General features: G+C 45.3%; 1 protein-coding gene across 1 annotated transcript in view; it reads right to left on the bottom strand.

Moving 5' to 3' along the window:
* Window positions 1-26,020, bottom strand: part of MEGF9 (multiple EGF like domains 9) — a 52,929-nt gene that overhangs the window by 17,279 nt on the left and 9,630 nt on the right. The window contains exon 2 of the mRNA XM_070955788.1: window positions 674-872. Within this exon, the coding sequence (XP_070811889.1) occupies window positions 674-872 (199 nt within the window). The remainder of the gene's footprint in view (window positions 1-673; window positions 873-26,020) is intronic.

Genomic DNA, 26,020 nt, shown 5'->3' with positions numbered 1-26,020 from the left:
CCCATGCTTGAAAGAAAAGCCACTAAAAATCGCCTAGTTGGGTAATGAAACAGCTGCAAGGAAACAACCAAGCTCAGAGAGCACCAAGGACCCCCCCAGTCCTCCTCCTCTTCCTCCTCCTCCTGATCCTCCACACTCCACTCCCTTCTAGCACTGAAGGTGTGACCTACTTGGGTAATGAAATGTCTGCAAGGAAATAACCAAGCTCAGAGTGCACCGAGGATCCCACAGTTGTCCTCCTCTTCCTCCTCCTCCTTCTCCTCCTCCCTCCACTCCACAAACAACTCTCCTTTCCAGCACTAATGATGTTACCTGGTTAGGTTAAAAAATGTCTGCAAGAAAATCGCCAATCTCAGAGTGCACCGTGGTGCAGAAGGCCAACTAGACCACGCCCACCATGGCCACGCCCACCCAACCACTGGGCAGAGAACCCCTTGCTAAAATTTTTGAAGCCCACCCCTGCATCCATGCATTTCACAGCCGCAACACCAGGCAATTTTATGGGTCACCGCTGCATCCGGGACCCCATACTACTGCCTCCCACGTTGGATGACAAGACCAAAAACGGGAGCCATCCCACATTCCAAAACTATATTCGCCCACATTCCCTGGCCATTAAAAGAGAAGGAACGAAGAAGGTGGCGGGCGAGAGGTTTGAAGGAGTTCTCCTTACTTGTCGCAGGACGAAGAGATGGAGTCCTCGGGATGACACTCGCAAGGAAGGCAACGTTGGGGAGGTTGACTGAGATAGTAGCCATCTTCGCATCTGTCGCACGAGGGCCCCGTGTATCCTGGGTGGCAGTGACAGTGACCCGTGGTGTTGCACTCACCCACACTTGTGCTTCCGACGGAGCTGCAGTTACAGAAGACATCTGCAAGAGGAGCAAAGGGGAAAAAAGGAACCTGAAATTAATTACGGGCTGATTGGAGAATCATATTTCCTCTTCTTCTTTTTTTTTCTTCTAAAGGTGAGTCATTGCAGACAACACACCTGGCCTCAGATCCCAATTTGGAGAGTGTAGGACAAAAAGCCAACGCAATCCTCAATTGCATGAACAGAGGGATTCAATCAAGATCAAGGGAGGTACTAATACCACTCTATAAAGCCTTAGTAAGACCACACCTAGAGTACTCCACCCAGTTTTGGTCACCACACTATAAAAAAAAGATGTTGAGACTCTAGAAAAAGTGCAGAGAAGAGCAACAAAGATGATTAAAGGACTGGAGGCTAAAACATATGATGAACAGTTGCAGGAACTGGGCATGGCTAGTCTAGCGAAGAGAATGACCAGGGGAGACAGGATAGCATCTTCCAATATTGGAAGGGCTGCCACAGAAAGGAGGGGGTCAAGCTATTTTCCAAGGCACCCAAAGGCCAGACAAGGAATAATGGATGGAAACTGATCAAGGAGAGATTCAACCTAGAAATAAGGAGGAATTTTCTGACGGGGAGAACAATCAACCCATGGAACAGAAGTTGCTTTCAGAAGTTGTAGGAGCTTCATCACTTGAGGCTTTCAAGAAGAGACTGGACTGCCATTTGTCAGAAATGGTGTAGGGTCTCCTGTTTGGGCAGAAGGTTGGACTAGATGACCTACAAGACCCCTTCCAACTCTGTTCATCTGTTAAAAGCCGATTCAATCGAATCTCCAAATTGGAGGTCTGAATCAAATTAATGAGATGATCCGTATGACAATCAACCCTATTTTTATTCTTGCAACATACTACGAGGTGGAGCAGGCTTAGCTTGGTGGCCAAGCAGGTCTTTGAACTCCAACCCAACCCAAAAACCACAACTAGACCACACCTGTTGAGGGATAGCACCTCTGCCTAAGGTTAATGTCCATCTTCGCCCCAAAGGTGCTTTTTCAAGAGGCAACTGGACTTTCTGGGTTTGCTTTGAAGAAGTTTCGCTTCTCATCCAAGAAGCTTCTTCAGCTCTGATGGGATGGTGGTGGGGAACGGATGGATTTATATTCCTTGCAGGCAGCTGGTCATTTGCATCCTTTTAGAGAGTCGTTGAGGCCACTTGGAGGTTTATCTGTGTCCTCAGGGTCACCTGAGTGGTGCAAATGAGTTTGGAGCCTTCTTGGAAGTGTTCTTCTTGGAACTTCTTGGAACAGTTCCAAGAAGGCTGCACATCCAACTGCACCACTCAGGGATACCCTGAGATAAATCTCCAAGTGCCGTTGAAATGACTGTGTTGGAAAATGGAAGTGGCCTCAACAACTTGCTAAAAGGATGCAAATGACCAGCTGTCTGCAAGGAGTATAAAGCCTTCCATTCCCCACCACCATCCGGTCAGAGCTGAAGAAGCTTCTTGGATGAGGAGCAAAACGTCTCCAAAGAAAAACCAGAAAGTCCGGTTGCCTCTTGAAAAAAGCATCCATGACCTCGATGACTGAGAATCTCCATAGACATTTAGCTCCCTTCTTCCTCCCTTCTAACCTTCTCTCCTACTCTTGTTTCCTCTCTCTTTCTTCCTCTCCTTTTCCCTTTCTTCTTTCCTCCTCTCCTTCTCCTTCTCTCCTTCCCCTTCCTTTCCCCCACACCTTCCTTCTTCCTCCCTTCTAACCTACTCTCCTACTCTTGTTTCCTCTCTTTCTTTCTCTCCTTTTCCCTTTCTTCTTTCCTCCTCTCCTTCTCCTTCTCTCCTTCCTCTTCCTTTCCCCCACACCTCCCTTCTTCCTCCCTTCTAACCTTCTCTCCTACTCGTTTCCTCTCTCTTTCTTCCTCTCCTTTTCCCTTTCTTCTTTCCTCCTCTCCTTCTCCTTCTCTCCTTCCCCTTCCTTTCCCCCACACCTCCCTTCTTCCTCCCTTCTAACCTCTCCTACTCGTTTCCTCTCTTTCTTCCTCTCCTTTTCCCTTTCTTCTTTCCTCCTGTCCTTCTCCTTCTCTCCTTCCCCTTCCTGTTCCTCACACCTCCCTTCTTCCTCCCTTCTAACCTTCTCTCCTACTCTTACTTCCCCTCTCCCTTCTTCCTCTCCTTTTCCCTTTCTTTTTTCCTCCTCTCCTTCTCCTTCTCTACTTCCCCTTCCTTTCCCCCACACCTCCCTTCTTCCTCCCTTCTAACCTTCTCTCCTACTCTTGTTTCCTCTCTTTCTTCCTGTCCTTTTCCCTTTCTTCTTTTCTCCTCCTTCTCGCCTTCCCCTTCCTTTCCCCCAAACCTCCCTTCTTCCTCCCTTCTAACCTTCTCTCCTACTTGTTTCCTCTCTTTCCTCTCCTTTTCCCTTTCTTTCCTCCTCTCCTTCTCCTTCTCTACTTCCCCTTCCTGTTCCTCACACCTCCCTTCTTCCTCCCTTCTAACCTTCTCTCCTACTTTTGCTTCCCCTCTCCCTTCTTCCTCTCCTTTTCCCTTTCTTTTTTCCTCCTCTCCGTCTCCTTCTCTCCTTCCCCTTCCTTTCCCCCCACACCTCCCTTCTTCCTCCCTTCTAACCTCTCCTATTCTTGTTTCCTCTCTCTTTCTTCCTCTCCTTTTCCCTTTCTTCTTTCCTCCTCTCCTTCTCCTTCTCTACTTCCCCTTCCTTTCCCCCACACCTCCCTTCTTCCTCCCTTCTAACCTCTCCTACTCATTTCCTCTCTTTCTTCCTCTCCTTTTCCCTTTCTTCTTTCCTCCTCTCCTTCTCCTTCTCTCCTTCCCCTTCCTTTCCCCCACACCTCTCTTCTTCCTCCCTTCTAACCTTCTCTCCTACTCTTGTTTCCTTTCTTCCTCTCCTTTTCCCTTTCTTCTTTCCTCCTCTCCTTCTCCTCCTCTCCTTCCCCTTCCTTTCCCCCCAAACCTCCCTTCTTCCTCCCTTCTACCCTTCTCTCCTCTCCTTTTCCCTTTCTTCTTTCCCTCCTCTCTTCTCTCCTCTATCCCTCTCCTTTCCCCTTCGGTCTTGCAAGAGGGTTATCTGATCCAGCGGACACACGTCGGATGCATGCCTCCCGCCAACTGCAGGGAATGGTTTGATCCAGCATTATTCAATAGCGCCAGCAAAACTCAGCTTTGGAGGCCCGGCCCATGGCAGAAGAAGAAAGATTGGTTGATCCGTTGATCCCCTCCAACGCCTATTCAAAAAGAGCCATGCCATCAGCTCAAAGCCTCATTGTTTTTCCAAAAGTTGCACCCGATCAGCAAAAACCAGATACAAAACAATGCCCAAGAATGACAACACAGGACATCCATCAAGTTAGAAAAACTCTCATGCAACGGTTGAGGAGCGAATGTTTTTTCCTATCCTGAAACCAAGTTTCACGAAGAGAGTCCCTTTGTTGGAGCTAACACGTTGGAGACATACAGATTGGAAGGGACCTTGTAGGTCATCTAGTCCAACCCCCGGCCCAAGCAGGAGACCTTACACCATTTTTGACAGATGGCAGTCCAGTCTCTTCTTGAAAGCCTCCAGTGATGAAGCTACCACAACTTCCGAAGGCATCTTCTGTTCCATCGGTTGATGGTTCTCGCTGTCCTTATAAGTAAGAATACCTTACTTACGTAAGGGAGTGGGGCCCTAAGCATTTTGGAAACCAACCCACAAGCTCAGAGAACGAGCCTTCACCCTCATCCTACACCCGAGTTATAGATCTAGAAAGATCTGGAAAGAATGCAGAGAAGAGCAACCTGGATGATGAGTGGACTATAGGCTCAAACATACGATGAACGGTTGCAGGAATTGGGCCTGGCTAGTCTAGTGAAGAGAAGGACCAGGGGAGACAGGATAGCAGTCTTCCAATATTTGAGGGGCTGCCACAGAGAGGAGGAAGGGGGTCAAGCTATTTTCCAAAGCATCTGAAGGCCAGACAAGAAATAATGGATGGAAACTGACCAAGGAGAGATTCAACCTGGAAACAAGGAGGAATTTTCTGACAGTGAGAGCCATCAACCCATGGAACAGAAGTTGCCTTCAGAAGTTGTAGGAGCTTCATCACTTGAGGCTTTCAAGAAGAGACTGGACTGCCATTTGTCGGAAATGGTGTAGGGTCTCCTGCTTGGGAGAGGGGGGAGGTTGGACTAGATGACCTACAAGGTCCCTTCCAGCTCTATTCTGATTGATTGATTCAACCAAGAAATAAGGAGAAATTTTCTGACAGTGAGATCAATCGACCCATGGAAGAGAAGTTGCCTTCAGAAGTTGTGGAAGCTTCCACCTTGAAGGTCCACCTTAAAAGCCAACCTGTTAGGATCTCTGCTTCCTGTGTCCTTTCAGTTGAAATCTTCCTACAACCCAACCACCAGGCTTCCCCATAACTTCCCTCCCCACCCCAACTAATCCCTCGGTGTCTCTTTTAAATCTGTTTTGTTCATCACTTTTAAATCCCTAAGCAAACCCCAGGACAGGAAAAGCTAGTTATGCACGTCTGGCTCATCGCATGATGCCAAAAAAAATATATTCTTTGATGCCCTCTGCACAACGCTGATTCACACAAACCTTTGGAAAGCCACCGACGGTGATTTTAATTATACCCACAGCGCTGCACCCACAACATCAGTATCTGGTCTTGCTAACTAGCAACGCCATCGCGTGCTTTCATTTCTGTAAGGCTCATTTTATTTATTTATTTATTTATTTATTTATTTATTTATTTATTTATTATTTATTTAATTAATTTCTATACCGCCCTTCTCCCGAATTTATTTGTCAAACATGTATAAGATAACAGATATAAGTATAAACATGGTTATGAATACAGGAAATCGGTAGAAATAAACGGGGACAGTAGGACAGGGACGGTAGGCATGCTGGTGTGCTTATGTACACCCCTTACAGACCTCTTAGGAATGGGGTGAGGTCAACAGTCAACCTTAGACAGTCTAAGGTTAAGGTTTTGGGGGTTTGGGGATGAAACCACAGAGTCAGGTAGCGCATTCCAGGCATTGACCGCTCTGTTGCTGAAGTCGTATTTTCTGCAATTGAGTTTGGAGCGGTTTACCTTAAGTTTGTATCTATTGTGTGCTCGTTTATTGTTTCGTTTGAAGCTGAAGTAGTCATTGACAGGTAGGACGTTGTAGCAGATATGTTTGTGTACTACGCTTAGGTCAGACTGAAGGCGCCATAATTCTAGGTTGTCTAAGCCCAAAATTTCAAGCCTGGTGGCATAAGAGATTCAGTTGTGAGCAGAGGAGTGGAGGACTCTTCTCGTGAAATACCTCTGGACTCGCTCAATTGTATTAATGTCCGATATACAGTGCGGGTTCCAGGCAGACGAGCTGTATTCGAGAATTGGTCTGGCAAAGGTTTTGTATGCCCTAGTTTGCAGTACAATGTTACCGGAGAAGAAGCTTTGCAAGATTAGGTTTACAGCTCTTAATGCCTTTTTGGCAATGCTGTTACAGTGAGCTCTGGCACTTAGATCATTTGAGATGAATACTCCAAGGTCCTTGACAGAGTGAGGGTCATCTACGAGGTCGTATCCACCCAACTTGTATTTGGTGTTCTGGGGTGTTTTTTTGCCAATGTGTAAGACAGAGCATTTGTTGGTTGAGATTTGGAGATTTGTGTTGTGCAATGCAACCAACCTGATGAGAGTGAAGACGAGATCCAGGAATAAGGAACCTCCCTTGCCTCTCCGAGGTTCTTCCTAATTTCAAAGGACACATTTAACCCTACAGACTCTTTCGCTTTGCGAACCAAAACTCACACCTATCTACCTTTGATAAAAAGTTGGGCTGAAGTCCCCAACTGATGGGAGAGGCCTCAAATGAAGCATGCCCATAAAAGTTGCTGTGATCCTTCACACCATCTGGAATGGCCTCCACCAGAAATCCAGTGGTGGGATTCAGCCAGTTCGGGAGAACCGGTTGTTAAATTTCTGAGCAGTTTGGTGAACTGGTTGTTGGAAGAAATTATTAGGGTAGAGAACCGGTTGTTAAATTAGTTGAATCTCACCACTGCAGAAATCCCAGGTGAAACATCTCCAGAACGTCTCCAGAAGCCTCTCCAGGATACCAGAAAGATCAGAGGCCACAAGAGCTAAGCAGAACAGCTCAATATGGAGTGTCCCTTCATCGTTGTATCTGGAGGACGCAAACAACATCGCCTGGGCCAGGTGAAACCAAAAGTACTTTTTCAAAAGGCATCTGGACTTTGTTTCTCCTTGGAGATGTTTCACTTCTCATCCAATCTTCACTTCTGAAGAAATATTGGTGACTAAATTTTTGTGACAAAACATTTGCCAGACCAATTCTCGAATACAGCTCATCTGTCTGGAACCCGCACTGCACATCGGACATTAATACAATTGAGAGAGTCCAGAGATATTTGACTTTTTTAAATTTGATTTATATGCCGCCCTTCTCCGGAGACTCAGGGCGGCTTACAATGTGTTAAGCAATAGCCTTCATCCTTTTGTATATTTATACAAAGTCAGCTTATTGCCCCCACAAACTGGGTCCTCAATTTACCTACCTTAGAAAGGATGGAAGGCTGAGTCAACCTTGAGCCTGGTGAGATTCGAACTTACAGTAATTGCAGACAGCTGGTGTTAATCACAATGCTATCAGTCTGCTGAGCCACCAGGCCCATTTTCTATTCTATTCTATTCTATTCTATTCTATTCTATTCTATTCTATTCTATTCTATTCTATTCTATTCTATTCTATTCTATTCTATTCTAACTTCCCTTTGGAAAAGCATTAAAGTGACGAGGGGGGGGAAAGAATGGGACACTGCTAAACTTTACGGGTTCCAGGCAACCTCCTGCCCTTGATTTTCTTTCCAAAACTCTTTAAGGTTATAAGGGTGTGTATTTGGGTTTATCTTTTTTATCAAGTGCGCTCAGTTTAATCTTTCAACAAAGGGCTCCAGGGAAGACGGACGGCTCTGTTGTCATAACTTGCAGATCAAAAGTCCCCCCACCCCCAATGAATCAAAGCCGACAGACTTCGTGGCTTGTTCCACTTACTTTTCCCCTTTGTTCTAATGCCTCCTCTTTTTTCCCCCAGAGCCATCTTTTTTTTTTTCTATTTTTAGAGACTGGTTCCACCCAGTAGTTCCGATCTAAGCTGTTTTGGGAGGGGGGGGTTTCCCACCAAAGCATTGAATTTCTTCACCTTCAGATAGCTGAGATATTAAATTTCGACATCTGGGAGGTAGGACCTTCCTCATCTCTGCCTTCCCTTCCCCTCCCCCCATTCTTTTTATGAGAGACCATTAATCCAGCAATCATGGGGAAAAATAACTCACACTGCATATCATGCAAGGTTATCTCTCTATCTCCCATATCTCTCTATCTTTCTACCGTGTCTGTCTGTCTGTCTGTCTGTCTGTCTGTCTCTATCTATCTATATATAGCTTTCCCTGTCTCTCTCTCTCCATTTATCTATCCATCCATATCTATCTATTTATATCTATCTCTCTATCCATCTATATCTCTATCTACCATATCTATCTATCTATCTATCTATCTATCTATCTATCTATCTATCTATCTATCTATCTATCTACCTATCTACCTATCATCTATCTCTAACTCTATCTATCCCTCTCTCTCTATTTATATATCTATCCATCCATCCATCTATCTTTTTTTTTTTAATTTGATTTATATGCCGCCCTTCTCTGGAGACTCAGGGTGGCTTACAATGCACTAAGCAATAGCCTTCATCCTTTTGTATATTTATACAAAGTCAGCTTATTGCCCCACAACTGGGTCCTCATTTATCTTTATCTATCTTTATATCTTTATCTATCTATCTCTATCTATCTCTCTCTCTCCCTCTCCCTCTCTCTCCCTCTCTCTCTCTATTTATCTATCCATCCATATCTATCTATCTCTAACTCTATCTATCCCTCTCTCTCTCTCTATTTATATATCTCTCCATCCATCCATCTATATCTATCTATCTATATCTATTTATCTCTCCCTCTCTACTTATCTATCCATCCATATCTATCTATCTCTAACTCTATCTATCCCTCTCTCTCTCTATTTATATATCCATCCATCCATCCATCCATCTTTATCTATCTATATCTATTTATCTTTCCCTCTCTCTTCCTCTCTATTTAGCGATCCATCCATCCATCTCTATCTATCTATCTATCTATCTATCTATCTATCTATCTATCTATCTATCTATCTCTACCTCTATATCTATCTATCTATATCTCCCCTTCTCTCTCTCTCTCTCTCTCTCTCTCTCTCTCTCTCTATCTATCTATCTATCTATCTATCTATCTATCATCTATCTATCTAAATTATGAGGTGCTCCATCACTGGAGGCTTTTAAGAAGAGACAGGACAGCCACTTGTCTGAAATGGTGTAGGATCTCCTGCTTGAAAAGGAGGTTGGACTAAAGACCTCCGAGGTCCTTTCCGGCTCTATTCTGATTGATTGGTCCTTTGACTTCCTTTGGAAATGGTTTCATCATCCCCGGGGAGACTTTTCTGAAAGGTTGAAACTCGCTCTCAAGGGGAACGAAATGGTGTCACCATTGGGAAAGTTTGGGGTTGGACTAGAAGACCTCCAAGGTCCCTTCCGAAGTCTATTCTGATGGACGGTTTGTGGGGAGGATACAGGATAACCGAAGCACCCAAGGCAGTAGCTTCCAAAATAGAAGCAGAGTGCCTGAAGTCAGAGAAAACAACTTAAATCATTAACTATTGATTATGAAAGCTGCTAATTTTAGCCTCGCCTGCCTTAAAAAAAAAAAAAACCACCAGGCCTGTGTATGAGAAGTGAAGGCAGTTCACGGAAATAGCCTCGTGAATCCAGAAATGTCTGTTTCGATTATGTGAGAGAGGCACAGCTGCGTGTAAAAGCTGTAGCAAGATCTTGCTCTAGCAAAATCGCATAACCAAAAAAAAAAAAAAAAAACCCAACCCCTCCTTGTTAATTTACTCAGTTTTGTAATATCTACGGGGAAAAAAAAAAACAATATCTGACTACCTCAGTTCTTTGGAAGGGACTCGATAGGCGGATTGCTTAGCGCATTGTAAGCCGCCCTGAGTCTCCGGAGAAGGGCGGCATATAAATCAATTTAAAAAAAAAAAAAATGCCAAATCCAGTGAGCTTCTCATACTGTTACCACGGGTTTTCCCAGCACTGGAAATGTGCGCGCCTGCCATCCGCGTGCGGCATCACAAAACACGGCAATTCGCTTGTGCGCGCCATCCACACGTGTACAGCATCAAAAACACAGCGATATAGGACGGGATTGCACTCAGATGTGAGGGACGGGCCCACCTCAGGTCGCTACTACTGGTTCTGTGGGTGTGGCTTGGTGGGCGTGGCATGGCTTGGTGGGTGTGACTTGGTGGGCGTGGCAGGGGAAGGATACTGTAGAATCTCCATTCCCTCCGCAATCCAGGGGAAGGTTACTGCAAAATCCCCATTTCCTCCCGATCAGCTGGGACTCGGGAGACAGAGAATAGATGGGGGCGGAGCCAGTCAGAATTTTTACTACCGGTTCTGTGGGCGTGGCATGGTGGGCGTGGCATCACTTGGTGGGTGTAGCTTGGTGGGCATAGCAGGGGAAGGATACTGTAGAATCTCCATTCCCTCCGCAATCCAGGGGAAGGTTCCTGCAAAATCCCCATTTCCTCCTGATCAGCTGGGACTTGGGAGACAGAAAATAGATGGGGGTGGAGCCGGTTCTCCAAACTACTCAAAATTTCTGCTACCGGTCTCCAGAACGGATCAGAACCTGCTGAAACCAACCTCTGACTGTGCAAACAAACCATAATAAAAATAATAATCTGAAAATCGAAGGCGAAAGAGGATGGCATGAATCAGCCATGGTGGTCCCAGTGATTATCGGCACACTGGGGATCGTTTACTCCCCAAAAATCTCGGATGGTAGTGCTTAGAAAATCTGGGCATTGACCAAATTTCTATTTGTCAATTACAAGAGGCCACATTCCCAATCCTAGGAAAGACGTGGCTGCTTTAAAGAGCTGCATTCGTGCTTCTGGACACTCCAGAGCAATGGTTTGAAATCATATCTGCACTGCCCTGTTGTTTACAGACATGGTTCAAGCCTACTAGCTGTCTGGAGTAATGGGAGTTGTAGTCCAAGTCATCTGAAAGTCATGGGTTGGGGTTGATTGGTATACACGAACGCTGATAAAAGAGCAAACAAGGAGAAACCATCACAGACAAGAAAAGGGGGGTTGTGAAGGACTCAGGAACCACCAGATTCTACTCTGTGATGTGATTTTTTCTTGGGATTCTCTTGGCTTCTCCATCCAAGACGGATGGGGACATCCAAGGTTGGGCTGGGACTTTATTGTGCCATTCAGCCTTGGTCCAAGGTCCACTTGGTCGGGTGCGGTTCTCGTCCTTCTTCAGTTGACCGATATATATATATATATATATATGCCCTCATCACACCTTGTAAGCAAGCAACTGTGCGTACAATCTGCATTGTGTGAAAATAAATCAGGAGGGAGAAGGATCAGGGGTGGGCTGCTGGGGGGGGGGTTGCAGAGGTTCGGGAGAACCTCTAGCTAAGATCCCGTGCAGTTCGGAGAACCCCCAAATCCCACTCCTGGCTGGCCCCGCCCACCCCTCCCCTCCCAGGAGTCCCCATGCGGCCCGTTTTGGATTCAGATAAGTGCAAGGCATGCACGGAGGCTCGGAGAGGGTGAAAAACAGGCCTACCGGAAGTTCGGGAAGGCCAGAAACAGGGGCCTCTGGAGCCTGGGGAGGCCATTTTCGCCCTCCCGGAGGCTCAAGAAAAGCCTCTGGAGCCCGGGGAGGGCAAAAACGCCCCACCACCACCACCACCATGATGCAGGAGGCCGACTAGGCCACGCCCACCCAGCAACCAGGCAGAGAACCCCTTGCTAAAATTTTTGAAGCCCACCCCTGAGGAGGATACACAGATAAGCTTTCTTTTTGGGGGGGGGGGAAGGGGAGAGACAGGAACAGCCGCAGCAAAATCCATCACACTCTTCCTTAGCAGAGATCAGAGTGCTAGAATGTAAGTCAACCTCGTTTCGCACAGCGTGATTTGTTTTGGGGTAAATCGCAACCAAAACGCACACAAGAACGTTATCAGTTAACATCAGGGAGCAAAAACAAAGAGAGAAGTGGGGGAAATAACTGGTTAAGGAAGATTAACCGGTCAAGCAGGCAAGCGGTCAAGCCAACAGGACTGGATACTGAAATAGTATTTGTGAGCATATTTGAAAGCCCCCCCCCGAGGTATTCGTAGAAAAGAGACCCTAAGATTTTCTGGGACAGAAAAGGCACTGGAGTAAGTCTAGGAAGGAGGGAAGGATAAAAATATCCCAATAAAGAAACAAGAGACAGTAGCACAATAAACAATTCTTACTTTAAGATTATTTCATGAGCAATTTGGAGCAAGTACAGCCATCATAACACAACTTATATCAATGACCCATTGCAATGAGGTCCATTGACATAGCTGAGTCCAGCAAGGAGTAGCTATGGCCAGTGGCCCTGAACTCATTCCAAGACATTCTTTTCATACTTTTTCTGCACGCATTTCACAACTGACTTCCTTGTTCTTTCTTACTGACAGACAGTCTCCACAAATACCCGTGTACGTTTCAAAGGTCCATCCATCGGCTACTTTCAGTTCCTTATTTCTCGCGCTTTCGTCCTTCTACGTCCAAATATATTTCAAAACTATGGACTTTGCAAAAAATCCCATTTCGCAGCAACGGCTCAGCAGGATTACAAATAGCTCTGAGACACTTTGAAATCTTCCTATCTAAAACTTTGGTTCATGTCGCTTTTTAGGGCCTACTATCCTTCTGAGAGGGATGTCTTGGCTCAGTGGCTAAGACGCTGAGCTTGTCGATCGAAAGGTCGGCAGTTCAGCGGTTCGAATCCCTAGTGCCGCATAACGGAGTGAGCTCCCGTTACTTGTCCCAACTTCTGCCAATTTAGCAGTTCGAAAGCACGTCAAAAATGCAAGTAGAAAAATAGGGACCACCTTTGGTGGGAAAGTAACAGCGTTCCATGTGCCTTTGGCATTGAGTCATGCCAGCCACATGACCATGGAGACGTCTTCAGACAGCACTGGCTCTTCAGCTTTGAAACGGAGATGAGCACTTTTTTTAACGTGCTTTCGAACTGCTAGGTTGGCAGAAGCTGGAAAAAGTCACGGGAGCTCACCCCGTAACGCGGCGCTAGGGATTCGAACCGCTGAACTGCCGATCTTTCGATTGACAAGCTCAGCGTCTTAGCCACTGAGCCACCGCATCCCCCTGTATATAAACCTTAGGTTTTTACAAAGCACCGTGATTCATTGGGCAGCGAGTCAGAAGCCTCGCATAAAATTGTTGAGCGCACACTTAGCATGTACCATCGCCTTCTGGAATGTGTTTGCTGCTCAAGAGACATTTTTTGTTGCCTGGCACTTACGCAACTGAATAGTTGACAGATAGCATCTCTCTGCCTCTCTTTCTGAACAACCCAAGAGGGCAAATCTATTTTTAATAACACTTCAAACGAAAGGTGAAGGAGAGAGACAAGAATCCCTGAGCAGGAATTTTCCGAATCGCAACAGCCTTCCCCATGTAAGAATTTGCAGGAGCTATCAAATGAGGAAGAACCTTCTGAAATTTCGGTTCGGTTGAGATGCTCCTTCCCAATCAACTGCTGTCTGGAAACTTCCTTTCCCAGATCCTATTCCAAACTGAGCATTCATGGCGGGAGGGAGGGGGCTTGTCCGAGCCTTCCCCAGACTCCAGGACTGGCCCATGTTCCTCCCCAACCTTCTCACTGTCCAAATCTGCTACCAGCTCTACTAGCTACTGGTGGGCCACAACAGGTCTTCATAAATGTTCCTCCCTCTTCTTAACACGTCTCGAAAGCTAACTTCAAAAAGCTCTTCTCTTTTTCTAGGGCGACCTTGGTCCACTGGGGATTCCTGGAGAGGAAGGATTGCTTTGCCAACGGGTAAGTAGAAAACTATCCTATGATACCAATCTTCCAATATCTCAGGGGCTGCCACAAAGAAGAGAAGGTCAACCCATTCTCCAAAGCACCTGAAGGCAGGACAAGAAGCAATGGGTGGAAACTAATCAAGGAGAGAAGCAACTTAGAACTAAGGAGAAACTTCCTGGCAGTGGGGACAATTAACCAGTGGAACAACTTACCTTCAGAAGTTGTGTATGCTCCAACACTAGAAGTTTTTAAATAGAGATTGGACAGGAATGTTATATCCTGCTTGAGCAGGGGGTTGGAATAGAAGACCTCCAAAGTCCCTTCCAACTCTTCTGTTAGTCTTTCATTACCAACATCCAACAGATTGTCTTCTAAAGCATCAACGGCACATGCGAGAGGATGCTTGGCAACCTGGTGGTATCAAAACTGTATTGGGGAAAAAGATTTTGCGGATTTTTTTTAAACCATTCTCCTTCTGGTAGGAGAAATCGCTTTGAATCCCGCTCTCCTTGAAAGCAGAAAAAGCTCTAACCTTCTTCAAACTCTGGTCTACTTACATTTCTTCCTTTGCATCTGCAGAAGGAACTACAGTCTGGAATACTCTGAAACTGTGATAGACAAGCTTCCAAGGAGTTCAAGAAAATGTTGGCAGTACGATGGAAATAGGCCAACTCCACCAGCCTTAAAATTAGATCATTTTTTTTTTGGCAGGAATATCTATAGTTATCAACTATAGTTTGGGATCTTCTCTATCAGAAGCTTTACAGAGTTGGAAGGGACCTTGTAGGTCATCTAGTCCAACCCCACACCCAAGCAGGACACCCTACATCATTTCTGACAGATGGCAGTCCAGGCTCTTCTTGAAAGCTTCCAGTGATGAGGCTCCCACAACTTCTGAAGGCAACTTCTATTCCATTGGTTGATTGTTCTCACTGTCAGAAAATTTCTCCTTATTTCCAGGTTGAATCTCTCCTTGATCAGTTTCCATCCATTATTCCTTGTCTGGCCTTCTGGTCCTTTGGAAAATAGTTTGACCCCCCTCTCCTCTCTGTGGCAACCCCTCAAACATTGGAAGACTGCTATCCTGTCTCCCCTGGTCCTTCTTTTCACTAGACTAGCCATGCAATCTGTTCATCATATATTTCACCCTCCAGCCCCCTAATCATCTTGCTTGCTCTTCTCTGCACTCTTTCTAGAGTCTCAACCTCTTTTATTTCCCTTAGGAACAGCATATCCCTGACGCCAACATTCAAAATCACCGCGACCTCTTTTCATGAGGTCTAGAAACCTGCGTTATCTCCATCAGGCCAGAGATCCATTTTGTAATGGTTTTACAGATTGGAAGTGTTTGCGTTGTGTTCTACATCGTGGCGCGTCTTTGTTTTATCCTGTTTTGAGGTTTCTAATGTTAATATTAGCTGGCCAGAATCTCTTGTTCCCGAGCTGAGGAGCCACATCCATCACATCAGTCAGTGAGTAAACAAGCAAGTTCTTGGAAGCCGAGCAGGTTGCTGGGGAACGGAGAAATCCGTTGCGCTTCTGTCTTGTTGGTGTGTCTCCCGAGAGATATCTATTTTAACGGCGAATAAAAACACAGAGTAGATGCTGAAGTCCTTAGCCTGGTCTAACACGACTGCTCTGAGATTCTTTTTTCTGCCGACTATTAAATCAGCCGAGAAAAGATTCTTCTTGTTTGCAACTGGAATTTCCCTCAAAAGGTCCTCGACGAAACAAGGGGAACTTACATATTGAAATATTGAATAATTCAACAATCGAAGATTATAACTTAACATAAATATGTGTATTATTAGTAGAACCAGGGGTGAGCTGCAAAGGATTCGCAGGGTTCGGGAGAACCTCTAGTTAAGATTCTGTGCAGTTCGGAGAACCCCCAAATCCCACTCCTGGCTGGCCCCACCCACCCCTCCCGTCCCCTCCCAGGAGTCCCCACATGGCCTGTTTTTAATGCAGGTAAGTACAGGGCACCTGCGGAGGCTCAGGGAGGGCGAAAAATGAGCCTACCGGAAGTTTGGGAGGGCCTCTGGAGCTTGCGGAGGCCATTTTCGCCATCCCAGAGGCTCAAGAAAAGCCTCTGGAGTCCGGGGAGGGCAAAAAGCTCCCCGCCCCTGCCATGGTGCAGGAGGCCGACTAGGCCACGCCCACCATGGCCATGCCCACCCAACAACCAGGCAGAGAACCCCTTGCTAAAAAATTTTGAAGCCCACCCCTGAGTAGAACGATGTAAGTTTGTTAAATATAACAAATACGATTACTAACATTCTATTTGTAGTAAAAAGAACGATGTGTGGAATTTGACTGACATAAAAACAACATATGGAAATATTGAACAAGATAATAATGAAAGATTATAATTTAACAAAGACATGTGTATTATTATTATTATAATATAACTTGTCAAACGTAAATATGACGAATATTATTTTATTTGATTAGAAAGGGGATTTTTTTCAAACATAACAGTGGCATAACTAAAAATTAAGAAGGGGATAAACAATGGAAGATTATAATTTAATATAAATCTGTGTGTTACTATTAGAACTATATAAGTTTGTTAAACACAACAAATACGATTATTCATATTTTATTTGTAGCAAGAGGAGTGACATTTAGAGTTTATAGATTGGTATAAAAATAACATACTGAAATGTCAAATAATCAAAGAACGAAAGACGATAATTCAACAAAATATGTGTGCTATACAACTGTATAAGATTGTCAATTGTATTAAATATGAAGAATTATGTTTTATTTGTACTAAAATGTAAGGCACTCTGGCACCACACTGTTCGCACAATGATATGTTTGTATGTTTCTGCATTTGCGGAGGGGCGGGGTAGAAGACCTGGCTCACATCCTATTTGACTATTGCTTGTATAAGGGAGTGAGAGACAGGTAAAGGTAAAGGTTCCCCTCGCACATATGTGCTAGTTGTTCCCGACTCTAGGGGGCGGTGCTCATCTCCGTTTCAAAGCCGAAGAGCCAGCGTTGTCCGAAGATGTCTCCGTGGTCGTGTGGCTGGCATGACTCAATGCCAAAGGCGCACGGAATGCTGTTCCCTTCCCACCAAAGGTGGTCCCTATTTTTTTCTACTTGCATTTTTTATGTGCTTTCGAACTGCTAGGTTGGCAGAAGCTGGGACAAGTCACGGGAGTTCACCCCCATTACGCGACACCAGGGATTCGAACCGCCGAACTGCCGACCTTTCGATCGACAAGCTCAGCATCTTAGCCACTGAGTCACCGCGTCCCCTTTAGGTACCTTGGTCCATATACCAAACGAATGACCCATTGGGATTCCCACATCAAAACAACTTACTTTATGTGTGGCCAGAACCCGAAAATAACATTTAACACAGCACAGTACTTAAACAAAATGGTTCAGTTGAGATCTGCATACGTGGGACTGATTGGGGTAGAGTGTAAGGGCGACCACCGAAATATAATTTGATGCCATTTTATTCTATTTTATATATTTATTTATTAAATCATATTGTAGCTTCTCTATTTTACCCTACTCCAGGGGTGAAATCTACTCACCTTCCTTACCGGTTCGGAAGTGCACACGCCCCGCGCGTGAATGTCACACACAAAATCTTCTGCGCATGCACAGAGGGTAAAAAACACATTACTTCCTGGTTAAAACCAGGAAGTAATGACACCCAGGTAAATGGGTGGGCGGAGCCTTGCGCCACCATCACTACCGGTTCTCCGAACCACCTGCCACAAATGCTACCGGATCACCTGATCCGGTCCGAACCGGGAGCATTTCACCTGCCCTACTCTTGTTTTGAATTGTTTGTGTAAGATTTTATGGGCGATACGTGTTTGCACCTTGTGCTTTGAGATGGCCTGTAGGCAGTGGTGGGATTCAAGTAATTTAACAACCGGTTCTCTGCCCTAACGATTTCTTCCAACAACCAGTTTGCCAAACTGCTCAGAAAGTTAACAACCGGTTCTCCCGAACTGGTGCGAACCGGCTGGATCCCACCACTGCCTGTAGGCAAATTGAAGCTTATCATTTTAAACTTAAAATTCATTTCAAATCATATTTTATTCCAGTTTCATTGTAAATCGTATTTTATCCCAATTCCCATTTTAAATTGTTTTTTTTTTTTTAAATCAGATTTTAGTAATAATTTGCGTCTGGAACTCTGCACTTTGATATGGCCCAATAAATAAACTTTGCACTTTGATAGGGCTAAGCAATAAAGTAAAAGTAAAGATATGTTTGTAAAAAAAAAAATTAATAAAACAAAAGAAAGAAGAGGAACTTATTGTATGGAACAACCTGATAAGCAAACATGTATTTCAAGCAGGCAGGTCACAGCATGTACGCACCGTAGAGGGCTGACCTGTTACACAAGCATCCCCTAGAGACATTTTCCTCCCTCGAGGGTCAGGAAAAGCTGTGCTGATTCACGCACGCGGGTACCAAACAGAAACAGTGGCGGTCTCCACCTTAAGCAGGTGAGGAGGGAGAGAGCGGATCAAAGTCATGGCTGTCAGGACTTTCCACCGACGTCACCAGGAACAGTCTGCAAACAACAGCGGGTGCAAAGCTTGTTGACGTCACGAATGTGTTTGGAGCTTAGCAAGTGCAGCCTTGATTATTTCAAGGCTGTGTTCTTTTCCACTCGGGACCTTCTGGAAGACTTCACTGGAAGTACGTTTAGTTTAGTTTAGTTTAGTTTAGTTTAGTTTAGTTTAGTTTAGTTTAGTTTAGTTTAGTTTAGTTTAGTTTAGTTTAGTTTAGAGGTAAAGGTTCCCCTCGCACATACTTGCTAGTCGTTCCCGACTCTAGGGGGCGGTGCTCATCTCCGTTTCAAAGCCGAAGAGCCGGCGCTGTCCGAAGACGTCTCCGTGGTCATGTGGCCGGCATGACTCAACGCCAAAGGCGCACCGAACGCTGTTCCCTTCCCACCAAAGGTGGTCCCTGTTTTTCTACTTGCATTTTTTTACGAGTTTTCGAACTGCTAGGTTGGTAGAAGCTGGGACAAGTCACGGGAGCTCACCCTGTTATGCGGCGCTAGGGATTCGAACCGCTGAACTGCCAACCTTTCGGTTTACAAACTCAATGTCTTAGCCACTGAGCCATTGTGTCCCCTCTTAGTTTAGTTTAGTTTATTGTCATTGCACATGGTACAACGAAATTAAATGCCATCTTCAGTGTACATTCGCACCAGTTCGGGCAAACCGGTAGTGATAAAAGCCGGTTCGGGCGAACTGGTAGTTTAAAAAAGCTACCAGTTCAGGTGAACTGGTAGTAAAAAAAACCCTACCGATTCATCCCAACCGGTATGTCCGACAATCAGCTGTGCCGCATGATTTATATTCACTAGAAAGCAGGAAATCCTGCTTCCTAGCAAATCTAGACAGGTGTTCCTCCCACTTCACTGTTCTGCTTACCTTCTTAAGCCTGCTTTTTCCATGCAAAGCACGCATTTGATGCGCACGCATGCAGTGTGCATTTGGTGTGCATTGTGCATGTCGCGCACCGCGCATTTGCGGGCAGCGAACCGGTGGCAATCCATGGAGGATTTCCCCACTGCCTTAGAGGGACACGCAGAAGAAGGAAATCGGCTACAATACTCTTCACAATGGCATCTCATCTGGAGTTCTGAAAACTCTCGTCTCAACACAACTGGAAGAGGCCACGTTGGAGAAGGTCGGCTTTCTCCAAGCGCTCTCAAACCTTCGCAATATATTTTCTCAGCACTATAGACATCTCTATAGAGTTGGGGGTTGTTGTTTTTTTAGCATAACGGGTCCTAGCTTTGATCGTTGAAAGCTGGACATTTGTGTCTTGAGTTAGGGCTCTGGATTGCTTTGTTTGAGGGCCCCGTTTGTGTGTTTCCTTGGCTAGCCGTGGTATTTTCATGGAATGCACCCGGCTTGCCTTGAAGTAAACACGCACAGGCCTGCTCGGGCGAGAAACTCTTTGAACTGTGAAGACCAGATTCTGTGAACCCAGGCCTGGGCGTCCCTAAACAACACCTACTGAATTATATAAGGCAACAAAATTGCATTCCTTGTGCAGCTAAACAGGACGCCCGGCATGCATTCAGAGAGATGATTCACTCAAAAATATGGGCCAGAGGGCAACAGAGAGAATTTAAATATGTCCTGTCAAAGAAGAAGACGATGGAGGTGCTCAGACATTCAGGTCATGGTTGTCCCAAAGGTGCTTTTTCAGGAGGCAACTGGACTTTTGACTCATCCCCAACAGCCTGTGCCTGACTTCCAAGAGTGAAGGGACCCAGGACAGAAAACATCCTGTAGCCAAGAAGGCTCCACACCCATTTTCACCACTCAGGTGAACCCCGAGGATGCAGACAGACCTCCAAGTGGCCTCAACGACTCACTAAAAGGATGCAAATGACCAGCTGTCTGCAAGGAGTATAAATCCTTCCGTTTGAAGATGATCTTTGACTTCCGCCATCCAGTCAAAGGTCATCTTCAAACATCTTCAAAGAAAAACCACGGAAGTCCAGTTGCCTCTTTGAAAAAAAAAAGTACCTTTGGGACAACCACGACCTGGATGACAGAGAATCTCCATAAGACAATTGAGCTGTGCTTCCAGAGCTGAAGAAGCTTCTTGGATGGGAAGTGAAACGTCTTCAAAAGAAAGAACAAGAAAGTCCAGTTGCCTCCTGAAAAAAGCACCTTTGGGTCTTAGAAGAAGAATTTTTGTACACACCCAACACATCAGAGTTGGCACGTCTGAATATATCTATCTATCTATCTATCTATCTATCTATCTATCTATCTATCTATCTATCTATCTATCTATCTATCTATCTAGAAGTTATGGGTGCTCCATCACTGGAGGCTTTCAAGAGGAGGCTGAGATGGGTTTCAGCAGGTTCTGACCAGTTCTGGAGAACCGATAGTGGAAATTTTGAGTAGTTCAGAGAACCGGTAGTAAAAATTCTGACTAGCCCCACCCCCATCTATTCTCTGCCTCCCGAGTCCCAGCTGATCGGGAGGAAATGGGGATTTTGCAGTAACCTTCCCCCTGGAGTGGAGAGGAATGGAGATTTTACAGTATCCTTCCCTTGCCATTCCCACCAAGCCACACCCATCAAACCATGCCATGCCCACCAAGCCACATCCACAGAACCGGTAGTAAAAAAAATTTTGAAACCCACCACTGCCACTTCTGCTTGGAGTAGCAGACCTCCCAGCTCCCTTCCGACTCTGTTATTCTGAGATTCTAAACCCTCTTCCTCCCGCTTCAGAAATGACCCTAACCCACATCATCAGAGAGTCAGAAGAACGAGCATTGTGGACAGATTGGTGAGATTTCTAAGAAGTCTCCTTTCCTCCTGTCCTTGGACCAGGACAGTTTTACAGATTTATAGGCATTTGGGAAGCTTCAGAAGGCTGATTATCTCCTCCTTGGCAAAGAGTCAAAGAGGAGGGAACCAACATCAAGCATCCAAGGGCATTCATCATTGTAATTAGCATTTCAAAACATCAAAGAACTGCAAGGAACTTGGACAAGGAGTCTTCTATGTAGGAAGGCAGCCAGAAGATCTGGGTGAGAAGCGGGTTTTGGATAAAATGGCCCTCAAAGCCTGGGCTAGCTCTGAGCTTCTCCAGACCACTCAAAGCAAGGACACCCAGATTTATTTATTTACTTATTTATGAGATTTTGATCCTAATGTAATCAGACCCCAGGTACTTATCATCATATGTGGTGGACTTGTATGAAAGCAAGAAAATATTGGAAGAAAATACATACTTGGTTGGAAAAGACGATTAAGCAACATATAGATCCGTGCCGTTGTAACTTCAAATGGTCACTAAACGAACTGTTGTAAGTCCAAGACTACCTTCCTCTGTGTCATTTAGGCAGAAGGTGAGTCCGTCCATAATGCCCAGTTTTTCCATCCTGTAAATTTTTTAGTTCCTCTCTTGTCTCTTCTTTATTTCCCTATTTTATAATTTACGGCTATTTTGACCAGTGTGTGTTCAGCGTTTTATGGCCCCAAGCCACAGCAACAGTGATCCCCGTGCCAGGAAGCTATAAATCCATAAATGAATCAGATCAATAAAAAAAATAAAAGCTGGGATCAAGTGAATCCGGTTTGGTCGGCAACATCCATCACGGCAAAACAAGTCAGCCGACATCCGGATGCGTCTGGCATGTCATTTTGCATTTCAGAATTTTTGCTCTCTTTTAGAAAGCCCAAACGAAGAAAAATAAGATGATGAACTGGCAACCTGCAAGTGTTTGTGGCTGTGTGGGCAGATGTATGCCTGTATTCATATGCCAAGGGTGGGGAGATTTAGCATTTCATAAATTAATTCAGGGCAATGCAAATTCAGGGCAATTCTCCTTAATTCAAGGTTGCTTCTCTCCTCGATTTAGTTTCCATCCGTTGCTTCTTGTCCTGCCTTCTGGTGCTTTGGAAAATAGGGTCACCCATCCTCCCACAGGCAAACCTGGGGGAATAACAGATTAACAGGATTGGAAGGGACCTTGGAGGTCTTCTAGTCCAACCCCGTGCTCAAGCAGGAGACCATTCCAGACAAAGCTCCAGTGATGGATCACCCACAACTTCTAGTGGCAAGCTGTTCCACTGGTTAATTGTTCTCACTGTTAGGAACTTTCTCCTTAATTCCAGGTTGCTTCTCTCCTCGATTAGTTTCCATCCATTGCTTCTTGTCCTGCCTTCAGATGCTTTGGAGAACAGGTTGACCCTCTCTTCTTTGTGACAACCCCTAGATATTGGAAGACTGCTGTCATGTCACCCTCGGTCCTTTTCATTAAACTAGACATACTCAATTCTATACCCAAAGCAGAGATATCACCCTGCCAAAAAAAGTGCATATTGTCAAGACGATGGTTTTCCCAGTTGCAATGGATGGCTGTGAAAGTTGGACCGTAAGGAAGGCTGAGCGCCAAAGAATGGAGGCCTTTGAACGATGGTGCTGGAGAAGACTCCTGCGAGTCCCTTGGACTGCAAGGCGATCCAACCGGTCAGTCCTAGAGGAGATCAACCTTGACTGCTCTTTAGAAGTCCAGATATCAAGATGAAACTCAAATCCTTTGGCCACTTGATGAGAAGGAAGGACTCCCTGGAGAAGAGCCTAATGCTGGGAACGATGGAGGGCAAAAGAAGAAGGGGACGGCAGAGAACGAGGTGGCTGGATGGAGTCACTGAAGCAGTCGTCGTGAGCTTAAATGGTCTCCAGAGAATGGTAGAGGACAGGAAGGCCTGGAGGAATGTTGTCCATGGGGTCGCGATGGGTCGGACGCGACTTCACAACTAACAACAACAATGGTCCAACAGCCACAAGTAGACTTGATCAAGTCTACTAAATGCAACTCAGAAACTCCAGAAACATGGATGAAGGAGAACCCAGGAGAACCAGCTCGGTACCACCAAATTTGTTGCTGGACTCGGTTGATCTCCTCCTCTCCAAAAAAAAACCAAAACCCACACACTATCTGCCATTTTCATGAAAAGAAATTCACCCAGAACTAGCTTTGCAACAATAACAACCCAATTCCAGCAACTGTTCTTCGTATGCTTTAGCCTCCAGTCCCCTAATCATCTTAGTTGCTTTTCTCTGCACTTTTTCTAGAGTCTCAACATCTCTTTATATCACGGTGACCAAAAGAGACGAGATTCCAGGATGCTACAAACCCCACCAGTCGCTCTCTGAGAAATGGGTGGCAACTTTGTGAGGGCATCCATGGAACCTTCTCCAGCGCCTCCATCACAACAGTTGAGAAGCACGGATTTCTCCATATCTTTTTGATCTGGTGCTCTTGTTCTCGTCTTTGAAGGACGCCTACCACAATCTGGCTCGAGGCCTATATATAACCTGCTGTTTCCTAGGTTTCTCGTGAAAAATAAGACACTCCTCCGGCCGTATGGCATCTTGTGTGCCAGCCAGATTCTTTCTCCAAAGAAGCCGGGGCTGATTTATGGCCTTCATTAGATAGCCACGCTTGCCTACTTTCTCCAAAAAAAAACCTCGTGGGTATCAGGTTTTCTGCTCACAAAGTCCTTGTGTTGCTCAAATGTCAGCAGCCCCTGAGCTGTGTGTCAAAAGCACAGATGGGGGGGCACCATATTTGCACCCCAGGAAGGAAGAGACACACGGGCAAAATTGTTCAACAGGATTCCTTTCCTTTTTTCCTTTTTTTTCTGAATCAAGTTTTATTTATTTAAACACTCAAAGAGCCCTTTGGACCCGTTTCCCACAGAAAAGAAAACACCGGGAGCCACAAAACCTGGGTGGGCGTGGCCAACTCGATGTCACTCACTTCCACCAGTCACATGACCCCCCCTAGCCACGCCTACCCAGACGGTCATTAGGGCAGAGAACCAGTTGTTAAAAAATACCGAGAACCACAAAATCCTTTTGACATCTTTCTCTCTCTCTCTCTTTCTCTCTCTCCCTCCCTCCCTCTCTCCCTCTCTGTCTGTACCTTTCTCTGCATCTCTCTACGTCTCTCTCTCTCTCTCCCACTCTCTCTGTATCTCTCTACATCTCTCTCTCTCTCCCTCTGTATCTCTCTACATTTCTCTCTCTCCCCTTCCCTCTGTATCTCTCTACGTCTCTCTCTCTCTCCCCCTCTCTCTGTATTTCTCTGTCTCTCTCTCTCTCCCTCTCTGTGTATCTCTCTACGTCTCTCTCTCTCTCCCCCTCTCTCTGTGTCTCTCTACGTCTCTCTCTCTCTCCCCCTCTCTCTGTGTCTCTCTACGTCTCTCTCTCTCCCCCTCTCTCTGTATCTCTCTACGTCTCTCTCTCTCTCCCTCTCTCTGTATCTCTCTACGTCTCTCTCTCTCCCCCTCTCTCTGTATCTCTCTATGTCTCTCTCTCTCTCCCCCTCTCTCTGTATCTCTCTACGTCTCTCTCTCTCTCCCTCTCTCTGTATCTCTCTATGTCTCTCTCTCTCCCCCTTTTTCTGTATCTCTATATCTCTGCCCTGGCCGCTTCTCCATCCCCTGCCATTACCTTCTCAGGCCAGGTGAGGAGTGACTGGGAGGGAAGGGCCAGCCAGTGGTGGGATCACCTGACAGGAAGCCACAGCAGAGGGTCCAAAGAGCCACATGCGGCTCCGGAGCTGCAGGTTGCCGACCCCTGGACTAGCCAAACCTAAATCCTGCAGCCATTGGCAGATGTTTTAGTCTCCAGGCCTTTGATCATCTTAGTTGCTCTTCTCTGAACTTTTCCCAAAGTTTTTCCCAACAACTGTATCTCATTTCCAAAGTTTGTAAGTCTCTGTTATAAATATCTCTGCGGCATCATTGTTGAAAAATCCTCAGATTGGGATCCGGGCTCAAAGTTGAGGAAGAAGGAACAGAGTGAGCCATGCTGGATGAAGGGCGCACTGTGTGTCTTGTGACATTTTGCTGCAGTGTATAACCTTCTCCTCGGATGGCCTCTTCACTGTGGTTGCACATAACGCAACGAAAGCGAAAGGCGATGCTCGAATGAAGTGTTTCAGCTGTCCAAACCCGCAACCCCCACATGATTCAGAGGGGTTGGAGGGCTCCACAGTCAGAGCAACAAGATTTCTAACCTGCCTAAAGAATTAGTAGCATAAACCTTTTTTTTAAAAAAAAATGCAATAAGCAGAGAAGCAAAAGCATTCACGTCTCAAAATGTTTTTGCAGGAAAGCAAGAAAAAAACTGGCAGTCCAAAGAATTGGAGACGGCGGTGATACACGAGAATGATGCACAAGGAAACTCCTATCCCAAAAATCTACCCCAGTAATGAGGAAAAGTAGACCTTTGCATTGCAATTATTGCAATTATTATTATTTTTTTTTTAAAGGCACGCTTATCAGGATCGTAGAAGAGAAAACTTCGTAAATGCTTTGCAGGAGTGACCGACAAGCGTCCCACGAAAACAACATTTCAAAAGTATTTCAACATAATAATTTGAAATTGGGGTATTTTAAATTTTTGGGGTTTTAAATCGGCCAAATCTATTTAATTATTTTAATTTTTAATCATTGTTGTGTCTTGTGTTTTTAAATTGGCTGTACACAGCCCTGAGTCCTTCTGGAGAAGGGCGGTATAGAAATAAAATTATTATTATTATTATTATTATTATTATTATTATTATTATTATTATTATTATTATTATTATTATTATTATTATTATTATTTCAGAAGTCACCACCACAGG

This window comes from Pituophis catenifer, unplaced genomic scaffold, assembly GCF_029215685.1.
Source record: "Pituophis catenifer annectens isolate HBS135680 unplaced genomic scaffold, rPitCat1.0.hap2 SCAF_17, whole genome shotgun sequence".
In the NCBI taxonomy this organism is placed as follows: Eukaryota; Metazoa; Chordata; class Lepidosauria; order Squamata; family Colubridae; genus Pituophis; species Pituophis catenifer.
The sequence above is the reverse complement of the archived record's forward strand: the minus strand, read 5'-3'. Positions and strand labels throughout refer to the sequence as shown.